General features: G+C 35.8%; 2 protein-coding genes across 2 annotated transcripts in view; one reads left to right on the top strand and one right to left on the bottom strand.

Annotated features, from left to right (window-relative positions):
- Nucleotides 1-312: 312 nt before the first annotated feature.
- Nucleotides 313-9447, bottom strand: LOC107723667 (synaptotagmin-like protein 2). The gene is made up of 15 exons (XM_016532379.1): nt 8953-9447; nt 8074-8219; nt 7753-7834; nt 7574-7619; nt 7408-7447; nt 5088-6716; nt 4777-4862; nt 4490-4594; nt 3806-3978; nt 3625-3727; nt 3373-3534; nt 3138-3213; nt 2916-3015; nt 2167-2372; nt 313-767 (listed from the first exon to the last, which is right to left on the bottom strand). Exons 1-15 carry the CDS (start codon nt 9078-9080, stop codon nt 628-630), a joined length of 3222 nt encoding a protein of 1073 aa, XP_016387865.1. The 5' UTR covers nt 9081-9447; the 3' UTR covers nt 313-627.
- Nucleotides 9448-11154: 1707 nt separating this feature from the next.
- The window catches only part of LOC107723694 (protein FAM184A-like), a 21420-nt gene continuing 12137 nt past the window's right edge, over nt 11155-20437 (top strand). Inside the window, exons 1-6 of the mRNA XM_016532410.1 lie at nt 11155-11663; nt 15143-15997; nt 17086-17221; nt 17477-17658; nt 18536-18721; nt 19748-19870. Of these exons, the coding sequence (XP_016387896.1) occupies nt 11460-11663; nt 15143-15997; nt 17086-17221; nt 17477-17658; nt 18536-18721; nt 19748-19870 (1686 nt within the window). The 5' untranslated portion in view covers nt 11155-11459. The remainder of the gene's footprint in view (nt 11664-15142; nt 15998-17085; nt 17222-17476; nt 17659-18535; nt 18722-19747; nt 19871-20437) is intronic.

Here is a 20437-nt window from a genome sequence, read left to right as displayed (position 1 = left end):
AGGCCTTCAAAATGCTGAGGCATGTTACAGTTCATCGGTTACCACGACAACAGAAGATTCGAAAGGTTCTCTTGGAACGAATGAAACATTCAGGTCAGATCAGTTCTTAAAAATTAAAAATGTATGCAACATACTTTTTGTGTGTGTGTATATATATATGTATTTACACACACACACACATATATATATATATATATATATATATGTATTTACACACACACACATATATATATATATATATACATACACACACACACTTATCTAAATGCTTATCTTTTTTCAATGAACAATCAAACATAAATGTTTTCTTTAACTTTTTTATTTTGGAAAGAATCACTACAATCACATATCTTAACACATCAATTTATGTATGGATAAATTATTTAATATGATTCAGCATTATTGACTACACATACTCTCGATAGCAAATAGTCATATCTGATGTTCAAACTAAGTTCTCAACATATTTCATATACTCTTTATAAGTTGCAGAAAAATCATTTTTTGTTGAGAGAAGGACTGAAATTAAGAAACTGATTTGGTAACTGAAAATGCTCGGTTTGTTTTGGGAACCAACAATTGTTTTTCTTTCGCAACTAAACATTCGAGACCACAACTTCAGGAGGTTCATTTCCTTGGGGTCATGGAGGACCTCAGGGGAAGCTCTCCTTCAACCCAGCTGTTTGGATTGGCCAACATTCTTTTCCATATTTGAATTTCCTCATCCATCGAATCCATCCAATCAACTTTTTTGCCATAGCTCTGTCCTGCAAGTGAAGAGAGACACTGTTAATGGAATGGCTTCAAGAAACCTGCCATCAGCTTTTAGATCAGGACTAACACAAAAATCAGGGCCCGTATTCACAAAACATTTTATCTTACCACTACGAGTTCTCCTAAATAGCAGTAAAAGTTTTTAGCTAAGAGTTTTCTCTTAAAACCTATTCACAAAGCTGCTGAGACAAACTTTTACTAAGGAATAGACAGAAGTCTTAGGCTAAGAGTAAGGGGGGGTTGACCTTGTTGCTATGGATGATGTCAGCATACTTACTAACTATGCACACAGTGATTGGCTGATAGTCTCTGTCAGAGATTTATTCATAGAAATATTGTAGAGCGCAATATTATGTTGCCATATTCAAATAAAGGTTTTAAAATAAAAATGTTAATTGCCACATTCAAATAAAGATTTTAAAATGCAGGCTAAGTGTCACTAATTAAACAAGTAGGCTATATATTGAGCTAATTGTCAGCCTCTTATATGTATGCTTCTCGTAAACAATTAGTCAATATGCATTAGGGCTGCCCTCGACTAAAGATTTTTCTGGTCGACTAGTAGTCGTTCATTTTAAGCATTAGTCGACTATTAGTCGCACTTTTATTTATAAACCATATAAATCATAATAATGAGCCTTTAATTGCCTACATAGCCTAATAAGCGTTCAAGCGCATGCAAAAAAAGCTTGCCACAGTGCACCGGCAAATATAATAATTATGAATGTGTTAGGGAAAAACAGCAAGTACACTGCATTAACGTTTTAATTATTGTTGCACTAGTCAGTGCTTTCTGTTTTCGGTTTAAGAGATGAAGTCGGCGACACTGACTCGTCATCGCCGCAGTATGCGCCTGTATGCATGTTTCATGCGGATTACATAATCTGAGAATATTTGTTTTCTATTTGAATTTTTTTCATTTAAAAGTTTCGCTCTCTATAGATATATTTTTCATGTCTGTAATAAGGCAAGTAAAACCAAACTGGACGTGAGAACAGCTATATATTAAGGATATAATCCAAAATTTGGAGTTGGTATAACCTCCAAACCAAAGCCGATACCTTTTTAAAAGCTCATTATCGTCAAATGTTTCTAAAATGTTTATATTCCGAGGTAGATTGCTGGCAACAGCCATTTTAGGATAGTTCAGATTTGGTCTTAGTGACTTAGGAGTCCTCTTCACTACTCCTAAAGTTTCACAGATTTAGGAGCTAATTTTAGCACTAAAAGGCTTTGTGAAATACTCTTAGACTGACACGCCCATTATTTTTTTTCTCCTAAATCGGCGAGTTATGAGCTACTTTGAGCCTTAAGATGTTTTGTGAATACGGGCCCTGGTTAAATATAGATTAGGTATAAAATACAGCTGCAATGAAGAAAAGGTTTTGTTACCTGTTCCGAGACTGAGGCGCAGACCTCCAAGAAACTGATTGGCGAGTGTGTTGTGATCCCAAACAGTCAATTCGCAGCAGGCCTCACTGACTTCCCCAGTTTTGAACCCATCATACACCATGGCATGGTTATACACAGGGTCCGGAGTCTTTTTTATAATGCGAGTCTTCTGGCGGCTTTTCTTTCTGGTATCTGGTAAAATGTAGCTAAGAAAGAAAAAAAACATTTTGTGAATCTCACCTGTAAAGAATATGTCCAGGTCATAATTCACCCCAAAATCAAACAAAAGAAATAAGAAATTGTATTTAAAAAATTAATTATATTTTTTACAGTTAAATATTTTTAAAAATACAAATTAATTTTATAATTTATAATTTTTCCTTTTAATTTTAATTGCACAATATCATTTCTTTTTTTTCCTTCTTTTGATTCCGGGGTGAACTAATAAAAAAAAAAACACTATTAAAACATTTGGTGTGACCATGTATAAAATGAGTTACGGTGAAGTTAGTTCCGTATTTACTTTTGTCCTCTAAACCAAACAAAATGAATGAAATGGGTCATCTGGGTTATTTCCTTTCTTCTCAAGTCATTTTGATAGTTGACAAAAAAAAACACAAAAAAAAACATGACACTTCAAACATGACAATGAGGAAGCGTGAGAGAGGGAGAGAGAGAGTTAGACATGGAACAATGGCTTTAGCTGCTTTGAAAGTCATGTCCGTAACAGATGACAGGCACACCCTCACCACTTAACAAAAGAATCGACTCCCTGAGGCTTCAGGCGACGTAATTCTTTTGCCTCCCGCAGCCACACATGAATCTCCCCAGTGCAGTTCTTCGACCCACCTGAAATCAAATGACATGTTTTAGTGCAAATACAGCTTGTTTGTCAAGAGCTGCATGTCTAAACTTAGGTTTACAAAATGATATGAAATACACAGACGCAACATCAATATTTGAAACTGTACCGGATTTCGGAGGAACATATTTCAGTGAAACGGATAACAATCCATTAGACTCTTGCGATTCTTGATTTTCGGAGGTCTATAATCAAAAGAAAATATAATACACTGTTATAACAGAGAACTAGGTTGAACTGAGATATCACTTTATATGAAAGAACCTACAGGCTTTGTTCCAAAACACAAAATCATTTAAAAGTATGTTTTTCATCTAATCACACAATCATTTTAGGCAGTGTACCTTTGGCTGTAGGTTGTACCATGTGAGGGCCTCATGTCCCCAGTCCCAGGTCTTAAAACTGATCTCAACCTGCCCCAGGAACACATTTCGGCCCCTGGAGTCATTGTGCCACACGGACAGATTCAGAGTCTTATCCGGCAGCTCTTCACGCTTCACTTTGTACTGATTAGAGATTTACAGTACAGATAAGATGCAAGGTTATATTAAATATAAATATGATATTGTATTTTAGTGTCACAGAGAGAAACATACTCTCAGAGATTCAACATAAACTGGATTCAAGGTCCGTTTCTTAATGGAAGTTTTCCTTTTGCTGCGACGTGACTTGTCTGGATAGAGGTAGGTCTTCACATAACTGAAGATAGATAGATACACAGACAGTCAGATAGAGAGATAGATAGATAGATAGATTCTTTTTAGGTTGAGAACTCACGGGTCAGTGCGTTGTTTACGTGGATTAGCTATGGCCAGATCCTGGCACTGTTCAATCATGATAATGAGCTCTCCAACAGGGCTGTACATCACTGCAAACTCCACAGAGCCCTGCACTTCAACATTCCCAAAATCCCCTGCGTCGCTGTACACACTCAGCAAACTACCGGTGTGCTTATGGGGGGAAAAAAACAAGATAAATCTCTGGAACACCATCTTTTTTAATTGTGGACTTTTATTGCCTTGTACTTGGATAGGAAAGTGAATGATGACAGGAAAGGGTGGGAGAGAGAGAGGGGAATATGGGACTGGGAAATGACGCAGTCTGTACTTGAACCTGCGCCCCACTGGAGCACAACGGCCTTTATGTGTGTAAGCACATGCTAGACAGCAAAACATAACATTCAATGTAAAGCAGATATTTTATACTACTTAAGGGCTATTTAAATGTGTTCAAAAGTGTTTTTAGATGTTTAGATTAATTTCGGATTTGTTTAATATCCAGATTCATCCTCTTATTTACTTTAACTGCTATGGCTTTATGGTGCCTCCCAAACTTTGGCTCAACCATAAATTTAGGCCGGAATTACTTATAATAAACTGTTTATCAGCTAACTGACAAGTTCAGACAAGCAATGGCAAACTGGCCTTTAAACATCTTTAAAAATAAAAAGGTCCAGCTCACATCAGTAAGAGACAATGCGCTAGCCGAATAGCCTTTTCTGCTAGAGAGATCTGACCCACAGCTGGACAGTGAAGTATCATCATCATCTGAATCAACTCCTTCATCCTGTAACATAGAAGACAATATAAACAAAAACAGCAAAGCAAAACATAAGGTTACTTTTGACAGTCAAGCAACTTACTCTGATCAACACTGCACACTGCAGTGGATGATAAAAGGAATGATGGAATGATATTTCAAGTGCTGCAACAGTATACATTATATTTGCAGGATGAACAGTAGCTCACCTCCCAAGCATCTGCAGTGTAGGAAGGAGTTTTAGAAGTGGATCCCTTAAGTAAAGCCTCTAGATCGGACACTCCGTGTTTTTGTCCTAAAGAAATCAAAGAATAAAGCTCAAATAAGATATAAATCCATGTATATCTACCGGGAGAAATCTAACAGGTTAAACCTGAGCTTAAATGAACAGACACAATACAGGGAGTGTCTCTCTCAGATATCAGGCCTTGAGGGCACTTCAGAAATCAGATACGCCATTTTCACACTTCAAGCTAACAGGGTGAATCAGCCTCTAATATTAGATGTCATAATCATTTACCTTTCATTTCTGTTGGATCTGGAGATTCAGATGGCATAATGACTATTGTAGGAACCGTATCATCTCTAGTCTCCTGCTTTGGCTCCTGAACGGTGATCTTCTGCAGGACAGGTGGTCTTGCCTTTTGAGCTCTTGCCAGAACACTTAGTAGAATATCTGACTCTGTCCTCTGCTCGGTTTCAGCATTGTCCTCCTCATCCTTCATCTTTGAAGAACCTTCACCCAGTCCAGCAACATCTTCACTTGTAGGTTTAGCAGGTTGAAATGGTTCAACAACAGTTCTGTCGATATGTTTAGTGTTAACTTGCACTCCAGCATTTCCAGTGTGCACTAATTTCCCATCATCTGTCATTGAAAGATAGTCTTGGCTTAATTCTGCTAAAACTTGACTCTTATTGCTAGTGTCTTTTGGTAGGTTCTGATCATTTGATGACTTCATCTTTATTTTTTCTTTCTCTTCATGCGCATCAAGATATCTTTGCACAGTTTTGCCACTGACGCTTGGTTTTAAAGGTGGTGATGACATTTTGGAATCTTCTACCACACTTATATCAGCCGTTTTATTCTGCAACAGCTCATTTTTATTCGGTGTTTTCTTTTCCATTTCCACTGGTCGTTCATTGCCTGAATCACTGGAAGCATCTTTCCCCTGCAGAGTGTCAGAGGGAAATTCATCAGAATCCATTTCAATCCCCCATTTTAATGACTGACTTTGGGATGCTTTTTCAGCAGAGCAATGCTTATTGATTTGTTCCTCACCAGCTACACACTCAACTACTTGATCTGTATCTGTCTCAGCAAGTAAACCAGCGCTTACATTTTTCGCTTCACCTCCCTTCCTGTCTGAACTTGCCTCATCATTAAGAATATCTCTGGAGACCATCTTTCTCTTATCATGCTCATTAGTAGAGTCTGAGGGACGCAGTTTATCACTCTCAGACTCTCTAAACGTACATTCAGCTGAACACTGCTGATCTCTGCATGTACTATCTTGGAAAGCATTAGTATACTTGTTAACCTTCTCTGAAGCTTTGTGATCTGAGTGCCTAGTCAATTCTGGCCCATCACTGGTGAAAACTAAGGAAGTCTGTGGTTGATTCTGAAACTCAGTTGATGAACATCTTTCTAAGAAAACATCTTTAGGTTCAGCTTGAGATACAATTTGAAATGATGTTTGATCCATGAAATTTAAAGACGGAGGCTCTATGTTTGGACTTGATGTGTCCTGCTTCTTTAAGGCCTCTGTATTCTCAACATGCAATTTTACCTCTTTTTGATTAGGCCCAACACTACTGCTTTCATCGTGCACAGGTTTCACTGTGCTCGGTTCGAGGGAGATCTTCACCCAGTTCTCTTCAAATGATTGGTCTTTCCGTAGTGCTGGAGGGAGTGAAACTTTTCTCCTCGGCTCTGGATTTGTTGCATTTTTTATGGTGCCTCTTTCAGGTTTAGTGTCTTGAACTGCACTGAAGAAGGGAAAAACTGTTGTTGTTTGGTCACCAGAGAGCTCTTTGGGTTGTGCTTCTGATGAATTGGGTTGTGGGTCAGTGCCATTGAGAACACGATTGCCATCAAGTTCTGCTCGTAGTTTTTCTTTTCTCCCAGCTATTCGTGGAACAGATGAAGTTTCTGTAAACACAGATCATTTGTACTGAAAAGTATGACCAAAACATCACCAAATCGATCTTAAACAATACTGTTTTTTTTGGTTGTTTTTGTTGTTGTTTTATTTTGTTTTTTTCAAATATAAACTACCATTCAAAAGTTTGGGGTGAGCAGGGGTTGTTGTTTTTTTTTAAAGAAAGATGCATTTATTTGATAAAACAACAGTCCTGAAAAAAAGGCCAGTTTACACAAAAATATTAAATATTAATATGAAATGTTTCTTGAACACCAAATGAGCATATCAGAATGATTTCAATGGATCATGTGACACTGAAGCCTAGATTAATGATGCTGAAAATTCAGCTTTGCATCACAGGACAAAAATGACATTTTAATATACAGTGGGTACGGAAAGTATTCAGACCCCCTTAATATATATATATATATATGTGTGTGTGTGTGTGTATATATATGTATATATGTTAAAATAAAAACAGTTATTTTAAATTGTAATAATACTTCACGATATTACTGTTTTTGCTGTATTTTTTGACAAATTATCACAGACTTCATGATCATATTTAAAAGCATTTAAAAATCTTACCAACCCCAGATTTGAACAGTATTGTAATTCTCTACAAATCATTCATGATTGCTCAATGACTAATTTATATAAAAAATTAAATCCATGTTTATTCATGTGATTAAAACTCACCACTATCCATAACGTCATCATCAGTATATTGATGATAAGTCTGTGAATAAATAAAGATGAAATTAAATGAAATTAAATAATAAAAAATGAAATCAAATAAAAATACAATTCTGGTCTTACATTCTAAATATTCACAGAAAAATAAAATATATAAATTGAGACAAACCTCTTTACTAAGGGCTGGATGAATTAATCTAGGGTCAGCTGACGGTCTACAGTGGACAGAAAAAATATATATATCATTACTTGTCCTGGATTAATCTATTTACTAAAAATGTACATATTGAAAATCAATCTAAAATTCATTTGGTTGGCATGTCAGTGCTGTAAAATAAAGGCCATTACTTTGAAAGTGTGTTGTGATCCTCCTTTCCATTCTCTTTGTTCTTGTCTAGTGTATCATTCAGGAACGGGTTGAGTTTATGAGCTGAGTTTAAAAAGAAATGGCAAATATAATCAGTTCTGACATAATCAAAACTGCTTGATTCAAACCTAGATGCAAAGTAGTTCATATCAAAAATCAAGTTTCACAGTTACAGTAGCTAAGGGCAATATGTATATATGACTCAGTCAGAATACAAAAGTTTGAAATGACAGACAGGTGTGGTGTATGTACTCAAAGATAACAGCATGAGCTCAATAAGGAAGGCATGAACTCCTGCATACCTGCTGTTTTCTTCCATCTCATGGAGGACCTCACCACTGCTGTGACATCCGTCTGCTCTCCGTATCGCCTGACCTTCAGCTCTTCAAACCACTCACCTGTCAAAGTCCTCAGCTGCGTAAGGTCAGGGACTGACTGCCTCAGTTTCCTGATATGTCATAAAAAGCACAAACAGGGTTCACCCAAAATGAAATTTCTGTCATAAAATACCTTTTAAGTTGAACAGAAGAAAGAAACTCTTATAGGTTTGGAACAACCTGAGGTGGAGCAAATGATGGCAGAATTTACATTTTTGGATGAACTATCCTTTTATGTAAGCACAGTTAACTCTCAGAGGCCGACTGTAGCAAATGCAGAACACATGTTATTTTCACTAAATATGGGTCAACAGATACTCACACTTGGTTTATCATAACAACAAGCTGAAGTATGGCAGCAACATATTTACAAGTTTAATGTGCGAAATGCCAACTGACACCACTGCTGACAGTTTTGGATCAAATTGAGCAATTTTCACTATATTAAATTTAGCTATTTTAACAGTAATATTTTTCTCAAATACCAACATGTTTAGATATATACAAATGCCAACACTCAAATAAATACACACATATATACATTTTTTTAATTAGTCAAATAAATTTAAATACTTTAAAACCTAAAATGTGATTAAAATTAAAATAAATTCAATTAAAATGTATTTTAAATAAATAAATAACCAGTAACTTCCTAAAAACTTTAATGGGGAAAAACAGGAAAATACATCATCAGTACTTGTGTTTCTGTGGTAAGCATGCGTACTTGTCTATGGTACTTGTACAATACAGCTCCACATGAACTATCCTGCAGACTGCAGTGAAGGTCAAACAACCATTTCCTACCTGACTCGTCCACTCTCCAGTCGTTTTAAATCTTCATCTCTCAGAAGCACTTGACGGATGGCTGCCTCTTCCTCAGCAGACAGAAAGCTCAAGTCAATCAATTCCAGTGCACTTTTTGATTGTTTCATCCTGGTCAATAAAAACAAACGCTTTCCAGCAGCAGAGAACTTTTCCCCAAGGTAAGCTGCCAACAAACCGCCGCGTTTACCTCAAATCAGAAATTTGTCAACCCACGTCCAATCCTTATGAATCCGCGACTGCACAGGTAACCTCAAGTCCCTTCGATGTGTTCAACTGCTTTCGAGTGATTGAGTAAGAGGGTTGCAGCAACTTTTAACGCGCGTGTCACAGTCATTCACATTCACACGGGGTAAAAAAAAAAAAAGACGACGACGTGACGTCATCTGTCAACATTCAGTTTGAGAATAGAGTTAATGTTTCCCTAACCATGTCCTTCAGGGGTAACTTAGTTTCCTAAACCACAACAAATAGAAGTGAAAAATAATGTTTTAATAATGGTAATTAAGCTATAAAAAAAGACATAAAACTTACAAAATATTATTAAGAATTATGCATTGACATTTACTCATGAAGTCCATTATTATGTTATGAATCAAAAATGAAAATACTTCTCTGTTTATTTTTCCTCATCCAGACATAAAACTATTAAGCAATGTGCTTTTGTGCTGGAAGACACACCTAATTCATGTTCCAACATGCTTTTCTGTTGTAAAATTGTATGAAAATGGCAGACCAAATAAGATGTAGAAGGGTTGAAGACCATCAACGTCAAGAAGGAAGATGACAAGATTATATCATATTTCTTCTGATGATAATGTTTGTGGTTTCCTGTTACTTGGTTTTGTGAGTTTTCACACAGGAGATTAGAGACATATTAATGCATGCTTTCTGATTTTGGAGGCCATTTTGTAAAGACAACCAAGATTTCAAAGCTCAAAATTTATATCCCTAGGATTCTTTATAGGTGTGCATTAGCAGTTGACTTTGGTGTGTTGCTGAAAGCACAATGTTGACCCACACCACACCTTTTAGATACATTTTTTGCAATGTCTTGTAATCATTTCCTGAATATCACACAGATAGTAAGAGCCCAGCTGCTGAAAAAAAACAAACAAACATATTTTTGCTTATTGAAATGGGGCTGGCTGTAGTAAACATCAGTAAAAACTTATCACTCAAACACCAGTAGATGGCAGTAATTACTCAACAAAAGCACATAAGGACTGCTGATCATTCTGTGTGTGTGTGTGTGAAATAATACATTAATAATTAATATAATAATTTATATAGTATGTGTATAGATACATACATATAATGAGTCTTAGATCATTGTTGTGCAAATGTTTTCAGTATTTTAATCAAATAAAGATATATTAAGACCATAATAAAGAGAATATACTCCTTATACACTATAATATAATAATATTGTCAGATAAATTTATATAAAACGACAAAAACAAATAAGTATAAATATTAAAATATATACTACATATACATACATATATAATATTAATTTTACACACACACACACATGTAATGAGTCTCAGTTCATTAATGTAGTCAAGATAATAGTCAAAACAATTACATAGCCTAGTTAAAAACAAACATGAGTTATATTAATCAGATACATTTATATAAAGACTTTATGTTAATAAAAGAATAAAGTCTACACATACCAGAATTTTATATTTGGATATATATTAATATAAAATACGTTGTGTAATATTATTGCCTGTATACACACAACTATACAATACTCCTCAAATACACCAGAATATTATATTTATATTACTACGTGTACTGCGTTAAGCTAACTGAGACTTGTTATAGCACTTGCATATCATTGCTCTTGTGTTGATTTTGATTCCATTGCCCTCATTTGTAAGTCGCTTTGGATAAAAACGTCTGCTAAATGACTAAATGTAAATGTAAAATTATATTATACAAATATAAAATATATTATATTATTGCCTGTATACACACAACTAACAACGCATCACTCCTAACATGAGCAAACTACACTTGTTGGTGTGTCTTAGGTCGCGTTGCTTTGTTTTGTCGATAATTCATAGGCCCGTTTGTATTTACATCACGTATCTGCAGCAGAAAAGCAGTGCGTGAGGTAACCGTGCAGCTCTGACGTCATTTACAACTCTCTCTCCTCGCGCCGCATCCGCCACAGCGCGTGAATGTGATGATGCTCGAATGTTACATTTTAGCGCTCAGTTAGTTCATTGTCATTCGGTTCCCGCCACTGATGACTGACTGATGTAGACCAATAACAACCACATCTGTCACGTAGCGCTAATATCAGACGCTAAGAATATTGATTGTGTGGAGAGTCAGGTGAACAGTCGCAGCTCGACACGTATAGAGAAACAGCATGATGGGTTTACATGAATTCATATGGATGACAGGTATACTGATGGCGCAGGATCATCCTTAACCTGTTTGCGAAGGATTTGGGATCGTGGCAGTACGTGAAGATGGCGACGGGGACGGGCTGGCAGCCGCCGTACAGCGCTGCTGCGGGCATCAATCCTCCCGCTGCTGCCGCTGCTTCTGCTTCTGGATCAGGCACCAGTCCATTCTCCACATCCAGCCATTTACTCTACGAATCTGCGTTGACCATGGAATACACTCAAGATCTGCACCTGAAGATGAGTAAAAAAATATCACAGCTCACCAAGGTAGGCAATATCACATTGCTTGTATTTTGATAACAGTATCTCAACTTTAATATGAATAGACTGTAAGCAGGATTCTGCATGATGTTTAATCCTTATCCCCCATAGAGATGATGCCCTACATATTGCAATTTTTGCACCTTTTTTCCCCCTGCAAAAATCTGTTTATAATCCCAGACAAGGTTTGCAAGATGCATTTAATCTGTGATTAATTTCTGCAAAAATAATTCAGCAAGGCATTTTACATAACGAGACTCTAATGCAGAAATAATCAGTCTAGTTTATTAACATCCACATTTATCAAAAGTGCATATGCCTTATTATTTTTTACCTCTGATTTCATTTAGTTGTGTAATTTATGCCCAACACAAGAGCAATCTTTGCTTTGGATTCAAGATTGCGTATTCACTGTTTTTATGTTTAGTGTCCCAGACCTAGATGTGTGAAAACAATAACAATATTTAACCTCTTAATTTCCCTTTCAGATGCTTTTAATATGTTCTTTCGATGTAAACAAAATCCAACAGACAGAATTTTTTAAAGATTTTACCAAAAAATAGGCATGCATTTCACAGAAATGTGACTGGTATTCATTCTAGTATTCTAGTAGTGTTTCTGCCTGGGGTCTGTTTAAACACAACAAAAACACATTGCAAAAAAAATATATATATATATATATTAAATTAAATAAACTATACTGTGTAAACCAGGGTTATTACAGATATTATACTACAGTATTATAGTAAACCATAAAAAGGTCACAAATAAAATACATATTAACTGAAATAAATGTAAATATAAAAACTATATTGATATATTTAAAAAAGTCAAAAACACAACAAAATTACTCAAATTTAACTAAAATTAAAATGAGAACATAAAATATAATTTTTTTTTCAAAATATTAATAAAATTACAATAGTATCTCAGTTGTACTAAACTAACACTGGTGTGCACTGTGCACTAATCAGAAGATGTGAACATTTATTTATGAGACCCCATATGAAGTAATGCAAAGTATTTTGGAGCATGTTATGAAGTTGAAATTGTGTTTGTATGTTCTCATAAGATTATCTTAAGTCATTGAGTATAAACATGATAATTAAATGATAGGTATGTTTTCAAGCTATTAAAGTACCCTTGAGGTTTCTCAGACTCCAGCCAAATCATTTATTTAAATTCACATCTAATCCATTTCTTCAATATGGTAAGAAAAGCTTTGTTCAGGAAAATCCAGTTTTATGGGTTTGAAACTGTCATGGACTGTATTAATACACTAATTAAACTAGGTAGAGCTAATTTGCATAATTACAGTTGTGCAGAATAGGGCGTCCTGGCTCCTTACAGTATGTTAATAACATGCGACAGAAAGGAATCAATTAAAGATGAAAAGGAGAACAACAGCGTGAGAGCAGCAAGTGAAGGCGGCTTGCTTTGATGTGCAACTCTTAAGCACAACGAAAGCAAGTCATGATTATGAAATGCTTGGCTGGAAAAACTCTTGGCTCCAAAAGGAAATTTTTAATACTGACTCTTGTTTATTAAATCAAGAGTTTGGTCCAGATCAGAAAGAGTTTTATAGAAATACAAGGAATTTGATTTGGTTTACAGGAGCTTTGAGCGCTCTAAATATATATTATGCATGCAAGAAGATGCATAAAGAAGAAGATGTATAACTTCTAGTCTAAAAATACGCATTTAAATATTTGTTCAAGGGTGTGCAAAGTGGATATAGTGTATTGAAACAGCATAAAAGTGAATATATGATTGCATAATGTACATCTTTATTGCCTAATAATGCTTAAGAGAATATTGCACTATATTGAAAGGGCCAGTGGAAATAAACTGTTTTGGTTGCCAGTGCTCTGTGATGCCTGCCAGAGGTGAAAAGAGGTTGTGTCCTTGGTCTGATGGATCCATAATGATTTTTCCTCCCTTTTATGTTGCTTTTTTCCTTTCGTTGCAGTTTTCTTATATGTCTTATTTGGTGGCTGACCCAAACCAGACAGTTATAGAGGTGTCACAGATGGACACATGTGGCTTGGAGAAGTATTTCTTGGCTTTAAGCAAGACACTATTGGCAAAACCATTGTTTTTGTCATGCATTGAGATTTTATGTTATTTTGCTTCCATAACTTGACTTCTTTCGGGCTAGTGGAAAGAAAACATCCAAAATAAACATTTAAGTGTTTATTTTATGATATTTTATCTGTTTGCATCCGTGGATTTCAAATACAATGGTTACACTTTAGAACGGAACACACATTCACTATTAACTAAGAGTTTTCCTTTGATAAACTGCTAATTTGCTGCTTATTAATAGTTAGTTAAGTTGCTGTTAGGTTTAGGTATTAAGGGATCTAAAATATGGTCATGCAGGATAATGCATTAAAATGTGCTTTATAAGTACTAATAAACAGCCAATATGCTAGTAATATGCATGCTAATAAGCAACTAGTTAATAGTGAGAACTGGTCCTTAAAATAAAGTGTTACCAATAGAATAGCTACATATGCCATTTTCTCAAAATGATTTTTTTCTTGCACTTTTCATGCACTGAGCTATAAATCTCCACTTCAGCAGCACTTACATACAACACATTTTCCAATTTTATTCCTGTCTACATTCTGGAGGTGTTCAGAGGGGTTCATTTATATATCATTCACCTAATAATTATGTTTTTTTTTTTACAGCTGTTGACAGCTTTTTCTGATTTACTGTTTTTACTGAGGGGTTTATTCATATATCAAATACCCCTGTGTATTTAACACTGTCTACAAAATAAAACAAGAATTTTGAGCCTGGCTTTATCCAGTATTCAGATTTCTGTTCTGGAAATATATGCAAATCAGTGCATATTGAATTAGACAATGCCTTATTTGCATATTTAAACATTATATTTCCAACAACTTGTAATACAAAACAATTGTGTTAATTAATTGTGAGTAATCAACTGCGGAAAGTGTCATTTATTCTCCCTCATGTACTTCCAAACCTGTATGTCCGCTCTGGAACACAATAGAAGATATTTTAATGAATGCTGTTTTATATACAATGCAAGTCAATGGGGTCAAATTTCATTGACAAATAAAACACTGAGAAATTTTTCAAAATATCTTTTGTGTGTGTGTTTGTGTCTGTTCCACAGAAGAAATTAAGGTCTGGTCTCCATACCTTGCTGCCACGTGTTGCCTTGTGATTGTATCTGCCAATACTTAATATAATTAACTTTAAAGTTTTAAAATGACTCATAAGTGGATTATTCCATGTGAAAGAATCTCAGAAATCTTACTACAGCTGCTGTTTTCAGTAAACATGAAGACCGATCGCATAATCACAGATTTTAAGGGTGCTGACAGCTGAGTTAATCACAGATATTTAGAGGGAATGAAATGAAAGACAGACAGGCTGTCTAGAAATGATGTGACGTTTCCAATTTTCTGCAGCTGTATAAAAACTATCATCATCCATGTTTCTCACAGGTCATTTATGCCCTCAACACGAAAAACGACGAGCACGAAGATGCCATCCAATCTCTGAAGGAGGCCCACGATGAGGAGGTTCAACACATCCTGACAGAGGCTCGGGAGAAGATCCTTCACTACAAGAGCAAGATCGGGGACGAGGTTGACCTGAAACGGCGCCTGCAGTCCTTGGAGGAATCCGTGGAGCTGCACGAACACATGAAGCGCCAAGCGCTAGCCGAGTTCGAGATGTACCGGCAGCGCATGGAGGACACACAGCTGTGCACGGAGGCCCAACACACACAACGCGTGGTCTCCATGTCACGTGAAATGGAGGAAATGCGGCACGAGTTCGAAGAGAAGCTGCGCTCCTTCAGTCAGGTGCAAGCCCAGTTTGAACAGGAGAAACGGCGGGCATTGGAGGAGCTCAAGTCGGTCCACCGACAGGAAGTCCAGGAGCTACTGGAAAGCCAGCAGAACCAGAGTGCGTCCTCCAGCCTGGAACAGGAGAAACTGGCCGAGCTGCACAGTACGGAGCTGGAGTCGCTCATGGAGCGCGTGGAGGAGCTGATGCAGGACAAAGTCCGACTGGTGGAGGAATACGAGGCCAAGATGTGCAAGGCTCAAGGGTTCTATGAACGCGAGCTGGAGGCCATGAGGCGAACGCAGCAGCTCACCACAGAGAACTTGCTGGCCTGGAAGAGGACGGAGGTGGAACTGAGGAAGGAGTTTCAGGTGCAGGAGTCAGCTCTTCAGAGGACCCTTTGTAAACTCCGTGCTGAACTCCACAGAGCTCAGGACGAGGCACGAGAAAGCAGGGACAAGACCAACAGACTGCAGGCGTCTCTTAACAATGCAGAAGTCACAATTAAGGTAATGATTTGAACATTTTCAGTACATGGAGATTCATTGAAGGGTGTTGCTTCAACTCTAGACACTTTTATTAGGTTGATTATTAAAACTCAATTAAAACTTTTTTATTTCTGTTATGTTACAGTCATATTGAAAATGTCTTGGAAATGTCTACATAATTTAATTTTATTACATTTAATATACCTTTTATTGTTTTACCCTTTTCCCAGACATAGAATTTCAATCTTACTATGGAAATCTATCATAAGTATTACACATTTTTTATATCTATAATCTAAACAATAAGCAAAGTAAACCATTTCAATGTACACTACCATTCAAAAGTTTGTGGTTGGTAAGATTCTTTTATGGTTTTGAAAGAAATCATTATACTCACCAAGGCTTCATTTATTTAATTAAAAATAATAATATTGTGAAATAATAAAAATTTTAAAAACTTTTCTATTTTAAACTGCAATTTATTCCTGTGATGGCAAAGCTGAAATTTCAGCAAATTATTAGTATGTTTTATCAAAAGTGCCCTTGTCTACAAGAAGAAGAAATGTCATGAGACAAAGTATGAAAATGTGACGGATAAAAAAAAAGAAAGATATTGTGCATTTCCAAACTGCAATTTCACAAAAAGTGTGAAATTAATATTTAACTGTGTTTATTTGGAATATATAGAATTCTAGCTATTAACGTTAGTAAGACAAAAGAGGCAGTTTATGTATTTCGATATGTTTAAAATGTGATGTGATTTCCATTACAGAATGCTTTTGAACACACTACATTGTCTGAGATGTGTTGGAAATTAGGCAGTTATGAAAATATTTGTGATGGTTCAGAATTTTGACAGAATTGTCCTGTGATGCATGTATGTACATTGTTCCTGGGCAAATTGCATCAGTGTATACGTGTAAAAAGTGTGTTTAGAGTACATAGTTCCAAAATAAGCCATAGCTGAAGAAACACAAAATGTCTTTGGTACTTACAATTTACAGTAAATAATGAAATGAAGTAAAGATCATTGAGATGAGTTTGTAAGTTTTGATGCTTTCTAAAAAATAATAATGCATCTCAAAAAAGAAATTTTTTCCCATTTACAGGAGTTACACAAGCAGCTGGAAGAGGCCATACAGGATGGAGAGATTTGGGTGATGCAGCTGAAAGATACAGAATATGAGCTGGAGGGAAGCAGAGATCGAGTTCAGCAGCAGGCCAATGAAATCCTTCACAAAGCCAGTGAGAATAATCTCATGACCAAATTACATTTTTTTCAGCATATGACACTGAATCACTCCAGCTGCAGTGTGAGAGGTTTTTTTTAGAGAGGTTACAGTTATGTGATAGCTTGGCAGAGATGGATTTAACTCTGAATTTACACTGAATTCTACATAGTTTTTGTGTTTGCGATTGACTCCTTCATGTTCACAAATAATATACCATATTTATTTTTTGAGGAAGCGTTAATCTAATACCCATGTATTTAATTAACAGGTCAGATAGGCTCTCTTCAAGCAACCCAAATGAGCCACGAGGCCACTATCAGGGATCTGGGCTCCGAGCAGAACCGCCTGAAGGAGAAGATCCTACAGCTGGAGGAGGAGAGAGAAAGACTTCAGAAACAGATTCAAACACTGGAAGAACAACAGCATCAGAAGATCCTCAACTTGGAGAAGGTCAATCATTTTTCACCTTTTCTTTTTTCTTAAAATAGGCAGACGGGAGGCAGGACTAAAAACCTGTTTGGAAGCAATTATTGATTTTGCAAGTGTTGCAATACTTTTATTACATAAATGCTGTTCTTCTGATTTTTCCTGAATCCTGAAAAAAATTATCGCCATTTCCACAAAAATATAAAACAGCACAACTGTTTTGAACACTGATAATAATAAGAAATGTTTCTTAAGCAACAAATCAGCATATTAGAATGATTTCTGAAGGATCATGTGGCAATGAAGACTGGAGTAATGATGTAATGATGCTGAAAATTCAGCTTTGCCATCACTGGAAAAAAAATTTTTTTTTATAAAATATATTAAAATAGAAAACATTATTGTAAATTGTAATAATATTTCACAATATTACTGTATTTGTGATCAAACGTCCTAACATCCTTTATTGATCGCCAAAGGGAAATTAAGGTGTTACAGCATCAACAGAAAAAAAATGGCATAACAATAACAGTACATTCAATCAATAATCACAGTAATCTACATATTTATCATTACAGAGTTCCATGCTATGATAGGCTACATTGATGAAACACCAAAGACATTCAGAGGAACACATTCCCTCCATTATTCATTTTATTGCATGATGATAAGTATGGGTTTTCTATTGACATATTATTTGTTTTTTACATTTAGCCCCCCCTCCCAATCTTGAATATTTGGTTACATCCTTGGGACTGGGACTATATACTCATACATGGCAAATGTGGTCTACACAAACATTTTGAAATCGGTCACTGCCAGTTGGAAACAATTATCATGGTATTCGAAACAAGGTATCGAGATTTGACAAAGTGTAAATGAAGCTGTGCTGTTTTGGCAGTCGCTTTGTGAGGAAAAGCAGAACTATGAGATGGAGCTGGCGCGAATCAGGGCCAAATACGAGGAGGAAACGGCCTGTCTGAAAGAAAGCCAAGCAGAATCCTTAGAAGAACTCGAGGAGAAACACCGAGTCCAGCAGGAAAGTGCTCGCAATGCCGCTGAGAGAGAGAAGAACCAGTTGCTCAGTGTAAGAACTTTTTTTTTTTACCATGAATTCAGTACTTAAAGGAATATTTCACCCAAAAATGGAAATATAATGAAAATGTACTCACCTTCAGGCCATCCAAGATGTGAGTTTGTTTCATGATCAGAACAGAATTTGGAGAAATTTTGCATTACATAACTTGCTCACAAACACGCAGCTTTTCACTTCATAAGATGTTAACTGATGGTCTGAGTCACGTGGATTACTTGTGGATTATTGTGATGTTTTTATCAGTTGTTTGGACTCTCATTCTGACGGCACCCATTCACTGCAGAGGATCCATTGGTGAGCAAGTGATGCTAAATTTCTCCAAATTTGTTCTGATGAAGAAACAAACTCATCTACATCTTGGTTGGACTAAGGGTGAACAAATTTAATTTTTGGGTGAACCTTTAAGTTAATATGAATATTTGTTCATATGAATTTAGATATATAATGAGCTTTATGTTTTCGCTTTATTAGCATTTTCGCACTAGATATTTACTCCCGTTCTCTTTTGATTGTTGTTATTCTCTGTGTTCTGTTTAATAAAAATAAACTGCAACGTCTTAATGCAAAACAAATTAAAAATATGAATATTTAGTCCTATTAAACACAACTGGTGGATTATCACTGTTCCCAAATCATCTATTGAAACCCTGAGAGCTATGCCAAATTACATTTTCTGCTCCTTGTTGAGTGTTGTTGATTATGCAAACAGACATTTCTCATTGCAGTGATGACAATGTGACAATGATATTATTCCCACTGTTTTTGTGGCACTCCATAAAAAGCTCTCAATCACGACAAATATTGAGACTAATCTTCTTGTCATCTCATGACAATCATGTCACTTTATTTTTGAAAACCTCTCTGTGCTCAACAAAGCTCTTTTACAGCTCCTGTGTAATTAAATTGAAAAAGACTCCATCTGTCTACAGCAGATCGTCCTGCTGTCTGGTTTCACCTCTCATTTCTTGGGCCTGCTATGGCTTTTCTGATGTTTTCTCTTTATTTTTACTTTCCCAGGAGATGAGACAACAGTTTGATATCCGGCGTCTGTCATTGGAAGAGCAGAGAAACCACCTGCAACAGCAACTGGAGACCATACGAGAGGAACTCACTACCAAGCTCAACATGGCCAACCAAGAGGTTTAGATGAACAACTATTTATTTTTGTTTAGATTAACTTTTCGGCTTCAAAACACGGTAGCTAGTTTTAGATTTTACATTTTTTGCCTAGTCCAAACTGGTTTAATCAGCTGCATCACTAGCTAATGTGCCTCATTTTGAACTGGTCGATCGTTTAAGTCTAGCTGGTAAATCATCTTAAACCAGCAATAAACCAATTTACATTTTTCAAAAACCCTGTTTTCATGTTTTTCCCCCAGTAGCTGTTTATGTTATTATATTTAACACTAATATTAATATTGCCTGTTTCCAATGTCAGCCTAATTTGACAACTTGTAATTATCTTTCATGTATCATCATTATTTATATATAGTATATATATATTTTTTTATATTATATTTTATATTATATTGATTTTTGTAATTTAATCTGACATGATGGAATGGTAAAGTGAGAAAAGTCAAAACACCTCAGAAATTCATTGTTTTTTTTTACACTAAAAAGGATGTCACTTCCTGAAGAAGAATGTCATTTTGAAATATTTAAGTTCATCAAGAAACCAAAGTAATCAATTTTATATATATATAT

The sequence above is a fragment of the Sinocyclocheilus rhinocerous genome, unplaced genomic scaffold (assembly GCF_001515625.1).
Source record: "Sinocyclocheilus rhinocerous isolate Xijiao unplaced genomic scaffold, SAMN03320098_v1.1 scaffold283, whole genome shotgun sequence".
Lineage (NCBI taxonomy): Eukaryota > Metazoa > Chordata > Actinopteri > Cypriniformes > Cyprinidae > Sinocyclocheilus > Sinocyclocheilus rhinocerous.
Note: the sequence above shows the minus strand (reverse complement) of the source record. Positions and strands in the feature narration are given on the sequence as shown.

Excerpts from the sequence above, each read along its gene's own strand:
- LOC107723667 (XM_016532379.1), bottom strand. The coding sequence starts at position 9,080 with ATGAAACAATCAAAAAGTGCACTGGAATTGATTGACTTGAGCTTTCTG. Across the intron at positions 8,220-8,952 it reads CTGGAGAGTGGACGAGTCAG|GAAACTGAGGCAGTCAGTCC; the intron begins GTAGGAAATGGT and ends ATGACATATCAG. Across the intron at positions 6,717-7,407 it reads TGATGACGTTATGGATAGTG|AAACTTCATCTGTTCCACGA; the intron begins GTGAGTTTTAAT and ends CTGTGTTTACAG.